The 18,358-nt window shown below is 47.5% G+C and overlaps 1 protein-coding gene across 1 annotated transcript in view; it reads left to right on the top strand.

Annotated features, from left to right (window-relative positions):
• Positions 1 to 18,358, top strand: part of itpkb (inositol-trisphosphate 3-kinase B) — a 280,890-nt gene that overhangs the window by 228,891 nt on the left and 33,641 nt on the right. The window contains exons 2-6 of the mRNA XM_087984184.1: positions 3,722 to 3,825; positions 5,978 to 6,187; positions 7,521 to 7,725; positions 14,980 to 15,081; positions 15,467 to 15,538. Of these exons, the coding sequence (XP_087840310.1) occupies positions 3,722 to 3,825; positions 5,978 to 6,187; positions 7,521 to 7,725; positions 14,980 to 15,081; positions 15,467 to 15,538 (693 nt within the window). The remainder of the gene's footprint in view (positions 1 to 3,721; positions 3,826 to 5,977; positions 6,188 to 7,520; positions 7,726 to 14,979; positions 15,082 to 15,466; positions 15,539 to 18,358) is intronic.

The following is an 18,358-nucleotide window of genomic DNA, read 5'->3' as shown; positions in this document are numbered from 1 at the left end:
ACATCCGGGTAGAGGGCACTGATTCACATCCAGGTAGTGGGCTCTGATTAACATCCAGGTAGTGGTCTCTGATTCACATCCGGGTAGTGGGCACTGATTCACATCCAGGTAGTGGGCACTGATTCACATCCAGATAGTGGGCACTGATTCACATCCAGGTAGTGGGCACTGATTCACATCCAGATAGTGGGCACTGATCCACATCCATGTAGTGGGCACTGATTCACATCTGGGTAGTGGGCACTGATTCACATCCGGGCAGTGGGCACTGATTATGATCCAGGTAGTGGTCACTGATTCACATCCAGGTAGTGGGCCCTGATTAACATCCATGTAGTGGGCACTGATTCACATCTGGGTAGTGGGCACTGATTCACATCCGGGCAGTGGGCACTGATTATGATCCAGGTAGTGGTCACTGATTCACATCCGGGCAGTGGGCACTGATTCACATCCAGGTAGTGGTCACTGATTAACATCCGGGTCGTGGGGACTGATTAACATCCAGGTACTGGGCACTGGTTCACATCCAGGCAGTGGGCACTGGTTCACATCCAGGTAGTGGTCACTGATTCACATCCGGGCAGTGGGCACTGATTATGATCCAGGCAGTGGGCACTGATTAACATCCGGGCAGTGGGCACTGATTAACATCCAGGCAGTGGGCACTGATTAACATCCAGGTAGTGGTCACTGATTCACATCCGGGTGGCGGGCACTGGTTCACATCCAGGTAGTGGGCACTGATTCACATCCAGATAGTGGGCACTGATTCACATCCGGGCAGTGGGCACTGATTATGATCCAGGTAGTGGGCACTGATTAACATCCGGGCAGTGGGCACTGATTAACATCCAGGCAGTGGGCACTGGTTCACATCCAGGTAGTGGGCACTGATTCACATCCAGGTAGTGGGCACTGATTCACATCCGGGTAGTGGGCACTGATTCACATCCAGATAGTGGGCACTGATTCACATCCGTGCAGTGGGCACTGATTATGATCCAGGCAGTGGGCACTGATTAACATGTGGGCAGTGGGCACTGATTCACATCCGGGTAGTGGGCACTGATTCACATCCAGATAGTGGACACTGATTCACATCCGGGTAGTGGGCTCTGATTAACATCCAGGTAGTGGGCACTGATTCACATCCAGGTAGTGGGCTCTGATTAACATCCAGGTTGTGGGCACTGATTCACATCCAGATAGTGGGCACTGATTCACATCCGGGTAGAGGGCACTGATTCACATCCAGGTCGTGGGCTCTGATTAACATCCAGGTTGTGGGCACTGATTACCATCCAGGTAGTGGGCACTGATTCACATCCGGGTAGTGGGCACTGATTCACATCCAGGTAGTGGGCACTGATTCACATCCAGATAGTGGGCACTTATTCACATCCAGGTAGTGGGCACTGATTCACATCCAGATCGTGGGCACTGATTCACATCCAGGTAGTGGGCACTGATTAACATCCAGGTAGTGGGCACTGATTAACATCCAGGCAGTGGGCACTGATTAACATCCAGGTAGTGGGCACTGATTCACATCCGGGTAGTGGGCACTGATTAACATCCAGTCAGTGGGCGCTGATTAACATCCAGGCAGTGGGCACTGATTCACATCCAGGTAGTGGGCACTGATTCACATCCAGGCAGTGGGCACTGATTAACATCCAGGTAGTGGGCACTGATTAACATCCAGGTAGTGGGCGCTGATTAACATCCAGGCAGTGGGCACTGATTCACATCCAGGTAGTGGGCACTGATTAACATCCAGGTAGTGGGCACTGATTCACATCCAGGTAGTGGGCACTGATTAACATCCAGGTAGAGGGCTCTGATTCACATCCAGGTAATGGGCGCTGATTCACATCCAGGTAGTGGGCACCGATTCACATCCAGGTAGTGGGCACTGATTCACATCCAGATAGTGGGCACTGATTAACATCCAGGTAGTGGGCGCTGATTAACATCCAGGTAGTGGGCGCTGATTAACATCCAGGCAGTGGACACTGATTCACATCCAGGCAGTGGGCACTGATTCACATCCAGGTAGTGGGCACTGATTCACATCCAGGTAGTGGGCACTGATTCACATCCAGATAGTGGGCACTGATTCACATCCGGGTAGTGGGCACTGATTAACATCCAGGCAGTGGACACTGATTCACATCCAGGCAGTGGACACTGATTCACATCCAGGTAGTGGGCACTGATTCACATCCAGGTAGTGGGCACTGATTCACATCCAGATAGTGGGCACTGATTCACATCCGGGTAGTGGGCACTGATTAACATCCAGGCAGTGGGTGCTGATTAACATCCAGGCAGTGGGCGCTGATTAACATCCAGGTAGTGGGCACTGATTAACATCCAGGTAGTGGGCACTGATTCACATCCAGGTCGAGGGCACTGATTCACATCCGGGTAGTGGGCACTGATTCACATCCGGGTAGTGGGCACTGATTAACATCCAGGTAGTGGGCACCGATTCACATCCAGGTAGTGGGCACTGATTAACATCCAGGTAGTGGGCACTGATTCACATCCGGGTAGTGGGCGCTGATTCACATCCAGGCAGTGGACACTGATTCACATCCAGGTAGAGGGCTCTGATTCACATCCAGGTAGTGGGCGCTGATTCACATCCAGGTAGTGGGCACTGATTCACATCCGGGTAGAGCGCTCTGATTCACATCCATGTAGTGGGCACTGATTCACATCCAGGTAGTGGGCACTGATTAACATCTGGGTAGTGGGCACTGATTAACATCCAGGTAGAGGGCTCTGATTCACATCCAGGTAGTGGGCACTGATTAACATCCAGGTAGTGGGCACTGATTCACATCTGGGTAGTGGGCACTGATTAACATCCAGGTAGTGGGCACTGAATAACATCTGGGTAGTGGGGACTGATTAACATCCAGGTCGTGGGCACTCATTCACATCCAGGCAGTGGGCACTGATTCACATCCAGGTCTTGGGCACTAATTCACATCCGGGTAGTGGGCACTGATTACCATCCGGGTAGTGGGCACTGATTCACATCCAGGTCGTGGGCACTGATTCACATCCAGGTAGTGGGCACTGATTTACATCCAGGTAGTGGGCACTGATTCATATCCGGGTATTGGGCACTGATTAACATCCAGGTAGTGGGCACTGATTAACATCCAGGTATTGGGCACTGATTCATATCCAAGACAAAGAGAAATCCAGGAGGAAAAAGAGTAAGAGAAGGGTGTAGAGAGAGAGGGTATAATAACGGTGCAATGCAAGCACTTGCTGAGTAATATCGGATGTGTCTCATCGATGGATATGCTGCACTCGCCTGTGTGATTGGCACCAGATTTGTAATTCCTCAGGATGAAGTGATGCTTGGATACAGATTCTGGAATATCCCCCTGCAGGCTCATTTCCAGTTTGATAAGGGCCAGTCTGGAGGTTAGGCTAATTCTCAATTTGCTTAAGGCTGTCGGGATGGTATTGGTTTCCCCGGTCTTTCAGTGATTTATTGGAACATTGCCCTCTATAAATCCAAACAGCCAACTTGCTGGTTGTCGTCAGGAAATGGGGCATTGCAGAGTGAAGATCACCACTAGCTATGGCTGTAGTTCTGGGGCCAGCCACTATCTTCTAGGCTATGTATTACCAGAGGTGTGTCTTTACTGATGTCTCTCCCTGCCCCTAACCACTCTCTCTCTCTGTGTTTCAGAGTAAATCCTGGAGGAAGATCAAGAACATGGTGCATTGGTCACCCTTTGTAATGTCCTTCAAGAAACGGTATCCATGGATACAGCTAGCAGGACATGCAGGTAGGTTCTCACCCCAAACAATGACTGCTCCCAGGTTATCCACACACACTCAGGTTATTTAAACACTCCCAAGTTATCCACAAATTCCCAGGTTATTTAAACACTCCCAGGTTATCCACACATTCCCAGGTTATTTAAACACTCCCAGGTTATCCACACATTCCCAGGTTATTTAAACACTTCCAGGTTAGCCACACACACTCAGGTTATTTAAACACTCCCAAGTTATCCACACATTCCCAGGTTATTTAAACACTCCCAGGTTATCCACACATTCCCAGGTTATTTAAACACTCCCAGGTTATCCACACATTCCCAGGTTATTTAAACACTCCCAGGTTAGCCACACACACTCAGGTTATTTAAACACTCCCAAGTTATCCACACATTCCCAGGTTATTTAAACACTCCGAGGTTATCCACACATTCCCAGGTTATTTAAACACTCCCAGGTTAGCCACACACACTCAGGTTATTTAAACACTCCCAAGTTATCCACACATTCCCAGGTTATTTAAACAATCCCAGGTTACCCACACATTCCCAGGTTATTTAAACATTCCCAGGTTATCCACACACTCCCAGGTTATTCACATACATATTCCGTACACCACCCCTCCCATGCATCAACCCATCCATACCCCACCCCAACCATACATCACCCCATCCATACATCACGCTATCCATATATTTACCCTTCCTATGCATCATTCTATGATATATATTATCCCATCACATACATCATCACAATCTCTGCATTATCCCACCATGTACATTATTCCATTACATGTTATTCCCATCTGATGCTCTATCCCATCCTACATCATCAGTCCTATCTCTTTTCACTGAGCTTTTTGACCCAATTCGGTATTCTTCAGCGATAGATTGTGCTCCTGAGTTGTGACAGGCGCTTCCTTCAAGCTCATGGGATTGACTAGCTGCTGATAGTCTTTTCCGAAACCTGGACACCGTGCTGTGAAATTCCAGCAGCTGAAAGCAGAATGCAATTGTACAAAATCTAAACACAGGGATCATAAGAACTGGGTTAGTGCCTCAGATGAAGTCATGTGGAAGTGAATGGACAGAAATCTGTTGGATGTCTTTGAGTATGATTGATCCCTGTGTTCAGAGGGGCTGTCTGCCTTGAATCTTAATCAACCGTTGTTCCCTCAAACTGCGCTGACCTCAGGTTTGAACTATTGCGAGTAAAGGACCTATAGCATCTCAGTATCTCAAGAGCTGAATTTCCAATGCAAATGTGTCCAAACAAATCACTTACAAAGAAAATGCAAACCATTTTTAACTAAAAGTTATATAAGAGCCCAAACTTAATCTGATGTCTTCCTTTTAAATTAATTAAGGGAGCCAGTTACATAGAATTGAAAAAATGTAACCTTTATCCCAATTACTCCTTCAGTGCTCTGAGGAATAATGTGTGTAGTAAGTTGACAGATCATCAGGGATAGGAGAATAACAAGAAATCATTGTTGCTGCAGTTTTTTTAAAAAAAGCATATTGAGGATCTCCACTCTTAACTAGTGGGTGAAACTGAAATTCATTTAAAAACGCTAAATCATTTTTATGGATTGTTCTGGAACATTGGCATCTAGCCAGCAATGTGGAAAATTGCCCAGGTATATCCTGTACACAAACAGCAGGACAAATCTGACCTGACCAATTACCGCCCCATCAGTCTACTCTCGATCATCAGGAAAGTGATGGAAGGGGTCATCAACGGTGATATCAAACAGCACCCGTTCAGCAATAACCTGCTCGGTGACGCCCAGTTTGGGTTCTGCCTGGGTCACACATTTATTATAATCTTATATCGTGCAATATGCTCAATTCTAATTCCTCAAACTCCAGTAAGTTTCAACCCAATCAAATCAGTGTCTCCTCATTGGAGAATGTATGAATTGTGCATCTGAACTTGTGGAAAGCTTTTGAGAAAGTGACATATGAAAGGCTGTCACACAGAGGGCCATCTAAGGCTGGGGGGTGGGGCCTGCAGAGGGGGATTGAGCTGAAAGGGAATGAAGGGTAATTATGAAGAGATTGAAGAGGTGGGTGTTTTTTTTTTTGGGGGGGGGGCGGCGCTGGTCAGCTAGGGAGCCACACAGTTTGTAATATCTATCCATACTCTCTCCAACAGGTAGCTTCAAGGCTGGAGCAAATGGAAAGATTTTGAAGAAGTATTGTGAGTGTGAGCAGAGGTGCCTGGACCAGCTGATGGATGATGCTCTGTGCCCCTATGTGCCAGCTTACCACGGTGAGGTGGAGAAGGATGGTGAGAGGTACAACCAGATGGATGACCTGCTAGCAGAGTTTGACCTGCCCTGTGTGATGGACTGCAAAATGGGAGTCAGGTGTGTGTTGTCTGGACCTTCATTGTTACGGTGGCAGAACTTGGGGGCTGTGCGGCTGTTGTGATAATTGACAGGGTTATGACCAATGGCTGGTGGGATTGGGTAGCTGGGGTTGTGGTGATGATCAGTGCGTTTGTGACCAATGGCAGGAGTGTGAGGAAGAGTTGGGACTGTTATAATAATTGAGAAAGTTGTGACCAATGACAGGAGTGCGTGTGCGCGTGTCTATGTGTGTGTGTGTGTGTGTATGGTGGGGGAGCCTGTTGTGATGATTGATGGGTTTGTGACCAATGAAGAATTGAGGGGTGGGACTTTCGTGCTAATTGACAGGTTTGTGACTAATGGCAGGAGTTGTGTAGGGGTGGGGCTGTTGGATAAGGGACATAATGTGATGACTCCTGCAATAACTCCTCCGAACATGTAGCATGGCTGAGTGCCTTTTTTTTCATTCCCTTGCACATTATTTCCACTTAAACAATCATCTAATATTTGCTTCAAAACCTCCATGTTTGCACTGTTGTTATACCTTGGTCCTAATAACTAGTATTTCACAGTTGGACAGCACACCAGGAGACCATTTGGCCCATCATACCTATTCCAGTGTTTTGAAGGAACTATCTCATTGGCCGACTTGTCCCACCATTCCCTGTTTCAAAGACTCCCACTATTTACCTGTAAACAGTAATTTCCATCAATCTCCCACTTGGATCTTGTGATGATTTGGAGTCTAAGATTAGATTAGATTCCCTACAGTATGGAAACAGGCCCTTCGACCCAACAAGTCCACACCGACCCTCCAAAGAGTAACCCACCCAGACCCATTCCCCTACTAATGCAACTATCACTATGGGAGATTTAGTAAGGCCAATTCACCTGACTTGCACATCTTTGGACAGTGGGAGGAAACCCACGCAGACACAGGGAGAACGTGCAAACTCCACACAGACAGTTGCCCGAGGCTGGAATCGAACCTGGGGCCCTGGTGCTGTGAGGCAGCAGTGCTAGCCACTGAGCCATCGTGAGTCAATGATACCTTGATTGCTAACCCATCCATCTTTGAATCCTCCTCTCCATCTAGCTCACAAAGATGAACACTCCTGGCCTAGGGCACCAAGAGGGCAATGTGGGTAAGGTCGTGAAAACTCCAGGACTGCCCAGTGATCTTTCGAAATTATTGCCTCTCCTGACCAGGATACTCCCTAAGAGGCAATTTTCAGTCCGTTATAAGACTCCAGAAGGAGAGAGGTGGCAGGTTGAATGATGGTCAGGAGTACAGGGTAACTGAAAAGGAGTCCATGCCCTGCTCTCACCTTGTTGTTTGTGATCTTCACAGGACCTACCTGGAAGAGGAGCTGACTAAAGCAAGGAAGAAGCCCAGCCTGAGGAGGGACATGTATCTGAAGATGGTAGAGGTGGATCCAGATGCACCAACAGAAGAGGAGAAGGCTCAGCGTGCTGTTACCAAGCCACGCTACATGCAGTGGAGAGAGACCATCAGCTCCACCTCTACTCTTGGCTTCCGGATCGAGGGAGTCAAGGTGAGGGTAACGGACACTGCTCCGACCTGCTCAGTGGAGAGGGGCAAGTGGTCAGACCACTGGAGGCCTCACGCTATGCCCAGTTTTGGAGAGGGCGGGTAGGTTGGCAGAACAGTTCCAGTCACTCCCATGGTGCCCTCAGCTTGGAAATACTGGGAGGTGGGGTGCCCTCACATTGTGAGGTGAAAGAGGAAATTGAATTAGGGGGAATGTTCTTAGGATTATGGGATTAGGGAATATTTCAGGATTGAGAAAAAGGAATATAATTGCATTAAAAACAGTTCACAGGAGGTTCACTTGAAAGGCATATGTTAATGTAGAGAATGAGAGGCAATCTAATTAATTCATAATATTTTGAAAGAATTGGATAAGGGATGTGACAATATTATGGCTTTAAGAGGTGTATTTTGTCCAAGTTCATTTTATGAAGAGAGGTTGAGACAGAGATACCGAAAGGTCTGCCTCAAGCCAATAACGTAGACATCGTAAGGGCTTTGGATGTTTGGAACAGAATAATCAGCCTGACTGAGTGGGTTCGAGCGTTCATGGAACCAGGATTTTTAGTTCAGCTTTCAGTAGCTGTTGGGGTTGTGAAAGCTGCTACATCTCTCTTTCCTACAGCTAAAAATCTGGAGTTCTCCTCCTGCTGTTAGAATTCCATGTGAGACTACCTATTTTGCTGAATTTGCCTTTGCCTAGACTGTGCTTATGGGATGTTACTATATTGGAACAGTTAATGAGTAGTTTATTATTTTGTTCAGTACTTTCATAGCGTTACAGTTAAGCCAATTCTTTTGTTTTTATTATGTCTGGATTTTAACTAAAGTGTGTGAATAGAGCGTATTTTGCTTTAAACCTAATAGTTTGACCAATCGAATTACATTCGCAATGCAATGTCAGACACTTGCCTTCAAAATAAGAAAAAGTTAGGGTCTAAGTTATCTCCTTGACATGTTTTGAGGGTGTTTGGTCTGGTCCATAACAATACCCAGAGGATGTTTCCTCTTGTGGGGGAAGACTATAATAATGGGACATATTAAGGGATTGAGGGATCACCCTTTTCAGACAGAATTTATTGTTCCCTCAGTCTTTTTCAAAACTCTCTGCTCCAGAAAGAGGATTTACAAATATATTCAGTGCAGAGTTAGACAGATTTTGATGGACCAGGGAGTCAAGGATTATCGGAGGGCAGACAGGAAAGTGGATGGCACCCAGATCATCCACTTGGAGCTGAGGTTCTTCGTGTGAGCTCTTGCGAGTGTCTTTGAAATCTTTCTGTTGAGCAGCCTCTGATCTTTGACCATTAATAGGTTGGGGAATGAGGAGGAGTGGCTGATTGATCTTTGAGTCCAGTTGCTGAGGGTGTGAGTGTTCACCTCTACTCTCAGGGTTCCCTCCTGGATGGCCCTCACCCTGGTACACTGCTCTGCCCTGGTGATGGGTAGACTCTTGTGTGGGCAGTAATGACGGTCACATTAGGATTGGGGGGTCAGCGACTCATCACATGTAGAGAGAGGTGTGGAAGTGATGGCTACCTTTTAGATCACAGATTACCTGCCTCAACTGCTGGGCCCCAACGCCATCAATGCAGTTGATGAGTTAGAAATATAGAAATTAGAGCAGGAGTAGACCACTCATCCCTTTGAGCCTGCTCTGCCATTCCACACCATCATGGCTGATCGTCCAACTCAGTGCTCTGTTCCTAGTTTCTCTCCACTTCTTGAATCCCATATCCTGACCCCGCTCAGTCAGAGCCCATCGACTTGGAGATGCTACACAGGGTCAAATGTAGAAGCTGTTCCCTTGAGAAGCTGGGTCTGCACTAACACTGTGCTGTGGAAAGGTCACTGTCATGTTTGCCATACCACATCAGTGACTAGACATCAAAAATATTCTATTGGTTGTAAAGTTCCCAGGTTGTGATGCAAACCGCTATACAAATGAACATTCTTCTTATTATCTGTGGTTTCTCCCTGCATGTAATTCCAAAATCCATTCCTGGTGTTTCGGTCTCCAGGATAACACTAGAGAAGGGAGATTAAAGTCTCCTACGTTTCAAAAAAACAAAGCTGCTGGGTTTTTTTACCTCCCCGTGCAGCTCTGGCCCTGTTCCCTATGCTGTGGGAACTGCCTGGAACTGGCAGTTCTGTCTGGAACAGCAGTCATGTTTGACAGCAACTCTGAAAGGTCATGTGCTGAGGCGTAAACCGAGATGTAAATTAACACTGAGACAATGAAAACAAAGCCAACAGCAGCCACTCACTTCAGGGGCAGGAGAGTGGCAAGGAGCATTTGATGCAATTTATTTCAGTTTAAGAGTTGGAATTTCCAACATAACATCCTGCATCCTTCTCGCACCTTTAGTATACATTTTGTCCTCACTTATTTATCATTTTTGACAATCACCAATGATCTCAACGTGCTTTCGAGCCAATGAAATGCATTTGAAATGTAATCACCTAATTTATGCACTGCAAGATTCCATAAACAGCAATGCTGTTTTCTGTGCTGGTTGAGGGATAGTTATGGGGCAGGGCATTGGGAATAAATCACCTGCACCTTGTGGTTCCATAGGAATGTAGATTTGCCTGAGCAGGAGGACTGTGCCTGGGGACTGACACCTCATCTGAGACACAGCAACTCAATTGGTGCAGTGCAGTGCTCCCTCAGTGCTGTGGTGGGGGGGGGGGTGGCTTTCTGCCACATAGAGTCATAGAGATGTACAGCATGGAAACAGACCCTTCAGTCCAATCCATCCATGCCGACCAGATATCCCAACCCAACCTAGTCCCACCTGCCAGGACTCGGCCCATATCCCTCCAAACCCTTCCTATTCGTATACCCATCCAAATGTCTCTTAAATGTTGCAATTGTACCAGCATCCGCCACATCCGCTGGCAGCTCATTCCATACACATACCACCCTCTGTGTGAAAAAGTTGCCCCTTAGGTCTCTTTTATATCTTTCCCCTCTCACCCTAAACCTATGCCCTCTAGTTCTGGACTACCCGACCCCAGGGAAAAGACTTTGTCTATTTATCCTGTCCATGCCCCTCATGATTTTATAAACCCCTATAAGGTCACCCCTCAGCCTCTGGCGTTCCAGGGAAAACAGCCCCAGCCTGTTCAGCTTCTCCCTAAAGCTCAAATCCTCCAACCCTGGCAACATCCTTGTAAATCTTTTCTGAACCCTTTCAAGTTTCACAACATCTTTCCGATAGGAAGGAGACCAGAATTGCACGCAATATTCCAACAGTGGCCTAACCAATGTCCTGTACAGCCGCAACATGATCTCCCAACTCCTGTACTCAATACTCTGACCAATAAAGGAAAGCATACCAAACGCCTTCTTCACTATCCTATGTACCTGCGACTTCACTTTCAAGGAGCTATGAACCTGCACTCCAAGGTCTCTTTGTTCAGCAACACTCCCTAGGACCTTACCATTAAGTGTATAAGTCCTGCTAAGATTTGCTTTCCCAAAATGCAGCACCTTGCATTTATCTGAATTAAACTCCATCTGCCACTTCTCAGCTCATTGGCCCATCTGGTCAAGATCCTGTTGTAATCTGAAGTAACCCTCTTCGCTGCCCACTACACCTCCAGTTTTGGTGTTATCTGCAAACTTACTAACTGTACCTCTTATGCTCGCATCCAAATCATTTATGTAAATGACAAAAAGTAGAGGGCCCAGCACCGATCCTTGTGGCACTCCACTGGTCACAGGCCTCCAGTCTGAAAAACAACCCTCCACCACCACCACCCTCTGTCTTCTACCTTTGAGCCAGTTCTGTATCCAAATGGCTAATTCTCCCTGTATTCAGTGAGATCTAACCTTGCTCACCAGTCTCCAATGGGGACCCTTGTTGAACGCTTTACTGAAGTCCATATAGATCACATCTACTGCTCTGCCCTCATCAATCCTCTTTGTTACTTCTCCAAAGAACTAGCTCAGCATGAGAGTACTCAGAACAAAGGCACAGACCAGACACCTTCCACGGTGCTATCAGTATTCAATACTAAACTACATGGCAGACATCTTCTAAGGTGCAAGGTAAAAACAATGACTGCAGATGCTGGAAACCAGATTCTGGATCAGTGGTGCTGGAAGAGCACAGCAATTCAGGCAGCATCCGAAGACAGGCAAAATCGACGTTTCGGGCAAAAGCCCTTCATCAGGAATAAAGGCAGAGAGCCTGAAGCGTGGAGAGATAAGCTAGAGGAGGGTGGGGGTGGGGAGAGAGTGGCATAGAGTACAATGGGTCAGTGGGGAAGGAGATGAAGGTGATAGGTCAGGGAGGAGAGGGTGGAGTGGATAGGTGGAAAAGGAGCTGGGCAGGTCGGACAAGTCCGGAGAGGTCAGGGGATCGAGTTGCTGGAGGTTAGAAGCTAGGATGAGGTGGGGGAAGGGGAAATGAGGAAACTGTTGAAATCCACATTGATGCCCTGGGGTTGAAGTGTTCCGAGGCGGAAGATGAGGCGTTCTTCCTCCAGGCGTCTGGTGGTGAGGGAGCGGCGGTGGAGGAGGCCCAGCAGCTCCATATCCTCGGCAGAGTGGGAGGGGGAGTTGAAATGTTGAGCCACTGGACGATTTGGTTGATTGGTGCGGGTGTCCCGGAGATGTTCCCTAAAGCGCTCTGCTAGGAGGCGCCCAGTCTCCCCAATGTAGAGGAGACCGCTTCTAAGGTGCTGTCAATGTTCAACATTGAGCTACACAGCAGACATAGAATTGTACAGTACAGAAACAGACCCTTCAGTCTAACTCAAGAAAGGCCGACCAAGTTTCCCAAATTAAACGAATCCCACTTTCCTGTATTTGGCCCATATGCCTCTAAATCTTTCCTATCCATCTACCTGTCCCAGTATATGAAATGTTGTAACTGTCCCTGCATCTGCCACTTCCTCTGGCAGTTTATTCCACATACGGACCACTCTCTGTGTGAAAATGTTCTCCCTCAGGTCCCTTTTAAATCTTCCTCCTCTGACCATTCAACACTGAGCTACACAATCGACATCATCCAAGGTGCTATCAACAGTACGTACTGAGCTACACAAGAAGATATCTGGATAGGTGACTAAAAAATATGGTTTAAAAGGTCAGTTTAAAGAGTGTTTTAAAGGAGAAAAGTGAGGCACAAAAGTGGAGAGTTTAGGGAGGGGGCTCCTGAGATTCAAAAGCATGTCCATCTATGGTGCAGGAATTAAAGTTAGAGGCTGAGGCCTGATTTATAGAAGTACAAATATCTCAGAATAGAATACAGAAACAGGAGGGTTTACATTGTAGCTTCATGGTCGGATGCTGCCTGACCTGCTGTACTTTTCCAGCACCACTCTAAACAAATATTGTAGCTTCATGTGTGAGTGAGCTTGAAGTGTAGAACTGTGTTGGTGCATATAAGTTTATGTTAGAGTATGTTCTGATGTAAATAAATATGTGTTGATGTACATGCACTTGTAGGAGCATGTTTGTATGTATATAGGAATATTCATTGGTGTGTATTAGTGCATGTGGGGGTTAGTGTGCATGAGTGTTTGCTGATGTACGTATGTGTGTAAGAGTATGTTCTGGTGTAAATGAGCGTGTGTTGGTGAATATGGGTGTTTACAAGAGTTTGTATGACTGCATATAGGAGTACACATTAGTGTGTATAGATGTGCAAGGGGTGTGTATGAGTGTGTTGGTGGACACAAGTGTTGGTGTGTATTAGTGTGTGTTGATGTGTATTTGTGTTTGTGTCTGAGTGTGTGATTGTATATATAGACGTGTATATGGGTATAGGTAGGTGTGTTGGTTATGAGTTGGTGGATATGATTGTTGGTGTGTGTGGTACGTGTGAGGGGGTGTTTGCGTAATATGTATGAGCTGATTTGATTTGATTGATTTATTGTCACGTTTATTTAGATACAGTGAAAAGCTTTGTTTACGAGCAGTATAGGCAGATCATAGTAAGCAAGGACATACAGATCGTAGGATGAGAAAAACCAGACAGAGGCATACAGGTTATGTTGTACAGAACGTGCACTAGGCAAGGTCAACATTATTTGAAGTCAGAGAGGCCTTTCATCAGGCTAATAATGGCAGGGAAGAAGCTGCTCTTGAACCTACTGCTGGGTGTGTTCAAGCTTCTGTACCTTCTGCCAGGCAGAAGAGGTTGTAGGAGAGCATTACTGGGGTGGGAGGGGTCTTTAGTGATGTCGGCAGTCTTTCCCTGGCAATGGGCCGTGTAAGTGAAGTCCATGGATGGACGGCTGGCTTCCGTGATGGTCTGGGCTGTGCACATGATCTTCTATAGTTTCTTACAGTCTTGAGCATAGCAATTGCCATACCAGATCATTGTGCTTTCAATGCTGTGTCCATGTCTGAGTGTGTATGGTACCTAAGTGTGTGCGTGTGTTTGTGTATGGCACGTTTAATTGCTTAATCTGCCTTTTCTGCAGTGCACAGTATAATAATTTCTTGCTTTCTCTGTGTCCCGCTGTTACGTCACTCTGCGTTTGACTGTTCCTGTTGTCTGTTCAGGCAGAGTAAAGACCACATTCCACCAACTGGAATTCAATAGAGTATGTCTGCTCTAAGATGAGACTCCGGGAATTGACAGCACTTTCTAAACAATCCTTTTTTATTTAATTGACCCATGCTCAGAAGGAATACGTTCAAACTTCACATCGTATTTTGAAAAACTGAGAGCTTGGGTAGATTATAGTTGCTTTCTCCATGGTAACACCTCAATTGATTAAAGTTGACTGAAGAGCCAGTCAACGCCCACGTTTCCTGGAGTATAAATTGTTGTGACAAGATTTGGCATTCTTGTCTGTGTCTTGACGAGCACAAAATTCAGCAACATGTGATGAGGAAGTGTCACTGGACCTGAAACGTTAACTCTAATTTCTCTTCACAGATGCTGCTAGACCTGCTGAGCTTTTCCAGCCATTTCTGTTTTGATTCAGCATCATGTGTTTGTTTTCAGTAGTTCTATACCTGTGTTGGGTGACAGGAAGAGGCTCAACCTCAAATTCCCAGTTGTGTCTAATTTTGCAGCAGGGGGGATGTGTTCCTTTCCCTGCAACATGTGTTTCACAGTAACCCAAGGTAAGAAAGGGTTTGTGAAAGAGTCCCTTTGCCTGCTGGGAGTTTAGCAGCAGCCCCATTGAAGTTTGGGTGAAAAGCAGAGGAACCTCAGCTGGGCCTGAGGCTGTAGGCCCCAGAGGTGAAAGGTCAGTGTGGATCATGTGCTTCTGTTTATTGTTTATTCAGAATGAAGATGGGACTGTGAATCGTGACTTTAAGAAGACAAAAACCAAAGAGCAGGTTGTGGTGGCTTTCCAAGAGTTCACTAAGGGGAACAGGGTTGTTTTGGTAAGTTCTAGCTTTTGCATTCTTTTCTGCCACTCTGTGAACAGGGGCAAGGAACTGAGTTCAAAAACAGGAGAGTGGATGAGGACCGCAGAATACGGCCCCTTTGGTTAGCTAGGAATTGCAGGAAAAGGGGCTTGGGAATCTGTCGGAAGCAACACTTCTCTGAGGCAGAGGTTGAGGGAGCTAGAGGATGGGGGGGGCCTGGGAATGCAGATGGCTGGCAGTGTGGGGATTAGCGAGGAAGTGGTGGGCAGATGGGTGGGGGGTAGTGGAGAGACTGAAGGGTCGGGAGATGAGCTCTGCAGGGAGTTGGGGCAGGGATGCAGAGAGAGTGGTGTGAGGGGAAATGAGAGTTGTTCACTCCAATGTTCTATTTATCTTCCAGAAAAAATACCTTGATCGTTTGAAGCAGATTAAGGACACAGTGGAGGTCTCACCTTTCTTCAGGACTCATGAGGTGAGTGACAATTTGTACACAGAGAATGGTTACAGTACATACAGAGGCCATTCAGCCCATCGTGTCTGTCAGTAAGCAATTCACCAAGTGCCACTCCCCAGCCTTCTCTCCACAAACTGGCACATTCTTCCTTTTTTGGGAATGGTTTAACTTTCTGTTTCAATTGGCCCTGCCTTCACCACACTTTCAGTCACTGCATTCCAGACCCTAAGCAATTGCTGTGTGAAAATAGTTTCTCCTCAGCTTATTTTACCTTTATTTTACATTCTTCTACCAATAGGAACAGTTTTTCCCTACCTACTCTGTCCAGGCGCCATTTTGAATCCCTTGAACAAATCTCCTCTCTCCCTTCTTTTCCAAAGGAAAACAGATCCAACTTCTCCAGTCTGTCTTCATGTCTGACATTCCTGATCCCTGGAATATGGATCCTGCAATTCGTTCCTGCTCTTTCCTCAATGCTGAATCATTCCTGTTTTCTCTCTTTCAAATCCTGAATCATTCCTGCTCCCTCTCAAACCTGGGACTTTTTCTGCTTTTTTGCAAACTTCTGATCTTTCCTGCTCTCTCCAGCAACTCTCAGGAGGGTGGGACTGGGGAGAATGTCACACCAGGTTGTGTGAAGGAGAGAGATTTGAGAAAACTCTGGCTCCAAGTTGAATTCTGCTGGCAGTTCGTAAAGTTTCTGAAATAGTTAGGCTGTGTTGGAGATTTATGAAAGTAAGTGGGAGAATGTGCAGAGACTTAGCCAACATTAGTTACACTGACTTAAACTGCTGATGTTAATTTGTTTGCAGCAGAGATCCTTTATCTCTGTTGATCTGTTTCTTTGGCAATGTCCTTGGTTACCACTTGCCTATATTCTCTCTCTCTCATACAACGGTTTCCGTGGAGATTTTGGGATGTTATGACCTGACACCTCCCCCTTTGCTGGAGGAAGCGGAGTCTGTTCATATTCCTGACGGGTTAGACAGAGATAGAGGCAACAGCTCTGCTCTCAATTAAACCTCCGCCGCACCCCCACCCCCCCCCCCCCAGCCGCCGCCCCCCTCCTCCCCCCGACACAACAACAAGCAAACACCAACAAGGCAGGCTCAGCCGTGAATCCTGCCACCGTGGAATAGGCTGTTGACAGAGAAACCCAACTGCAGAAGGGCTCACGGTCCTCCTACAAGCACACACACAAACACATCCCTCCCCAAACACACACACACACATCCCTCCCCAAACACACACACCTACCAAAACACACACACACACACCCCTCCCCAAACACACACACACATCCCTCCCCAAACACACACACACATCCCTCCCCAAACACACACACACACATCCCTCCCCAAACACACACACCTACCCAAACACACACACACGCACCCCTCCCCAAACACACACACACACGCACCCCTCCCCAAACACGCACACACTTCCCCAAATACACACACACCCCTCCCCAAACACACACACACACCCCTCCCCAAACACACACACACTTCCCCAAATACACACACACTCCCCTCCCCAAACACACACACCTACCCAAACACACACACACACACCCACCCCTCCCCAAACACACACACACACACCCCTCCCCAAACACACACACACACCTCCACAAACACACACACACTTCCCCAAATACACACACACACCCCTCCCCAAACACACACACACACACTCCTCCGCAAACACACACCTCCCCAAATACACACATACACCCCTCCCCAAACACACACACCCACCCAAACACACACACACACCCCTCCCCAAACACACACACACCCCTCCCCAAACACACACACACACACCGCTCCCCAAACACACACAGACACACTCCTCCCCAAGCACACACACACACTTCCCCAAATACACACACACACCCCTCCCCAAACACACACACCTACCCAAACACACACACACACACCTCCCGAAACACACACACACACACTTCCCCAAATATACACACTCACCCCTCCCCAAACACACACACACACACCCCTCCCCAAACACACACACACACTTCCCCAAATACACACACACACCCCTCCCCAAACACACATACACCCCACCCAAATACACACACACATCCCTCCCCAAACACACACACACCCCTCCCCAAACACACACACACCGCTCCCCAAATACACACACATACCCCTCCCCAAACACACACACACACCCCTCCCCAAATACACACACACTCCTCCCCAAACACACACACACACCCCTCCCCAAACACACACACACGCAGCCTTCCCCAAATACACACACACCCCTCCCCAAACACACACACACACACCCTTCCCCAAATACACACGCACACCCCTCCCCAAACACACACACATACGCCCTTCCCCAAATACACACACACACCCTTCCCCAAATACACACACACACCCCTCCCCAAATACACACACCCTTCCCCAAACACACACACACCCCTCCCCAAACACACACCCCTCCCCAAACACACACACACACACACACACCACTCCCCAGTCACACACACACCCCTCCCCAAATACACACACACCCCTTCCCAAACACGAACGCTCATCCCTCCCCAAACACACACCCCTCCCCAAACACACACACCCCTCCCCACACACACTTCTCCCCAAACACACACACCCCTCCCAACACACACACACCTACCCAAACACACACACACCCCTCCCCAAATGCAAACACACCCACTCCTCCAACGCACACACATCCCCTCCCCAAACGTACACACACACCCTCCCCAAAGCACACACACACCCTCCCCAAACACACGCACACCCGCCCCAAACGCACACACACACCCTCCCCAAA

Source organism: Chiloscyllium plagiosum, unplaced genomic scaffold (assembly GCF_037043375.1).
Source record: "Chiloscyllium plagiosum isolate Xiang-an unplaced genomic scaffold, Cpla_swu_hap1 HiC_scaffold_3, whole genome shotgun sequence".
Lineage (NCBI taxonomy): Eukaryota > Metazoa > Chordata > Chondrichthyes > Orectolobiformes > Hemiscylliidae > Chiloscyllium > Chiloscyllium plagiosum.
The sequence above is the reverse complement of the archived record's forward strand: the minus strand, read 5'-3'. Positions and strand labels throughout refer to the sequence as shown.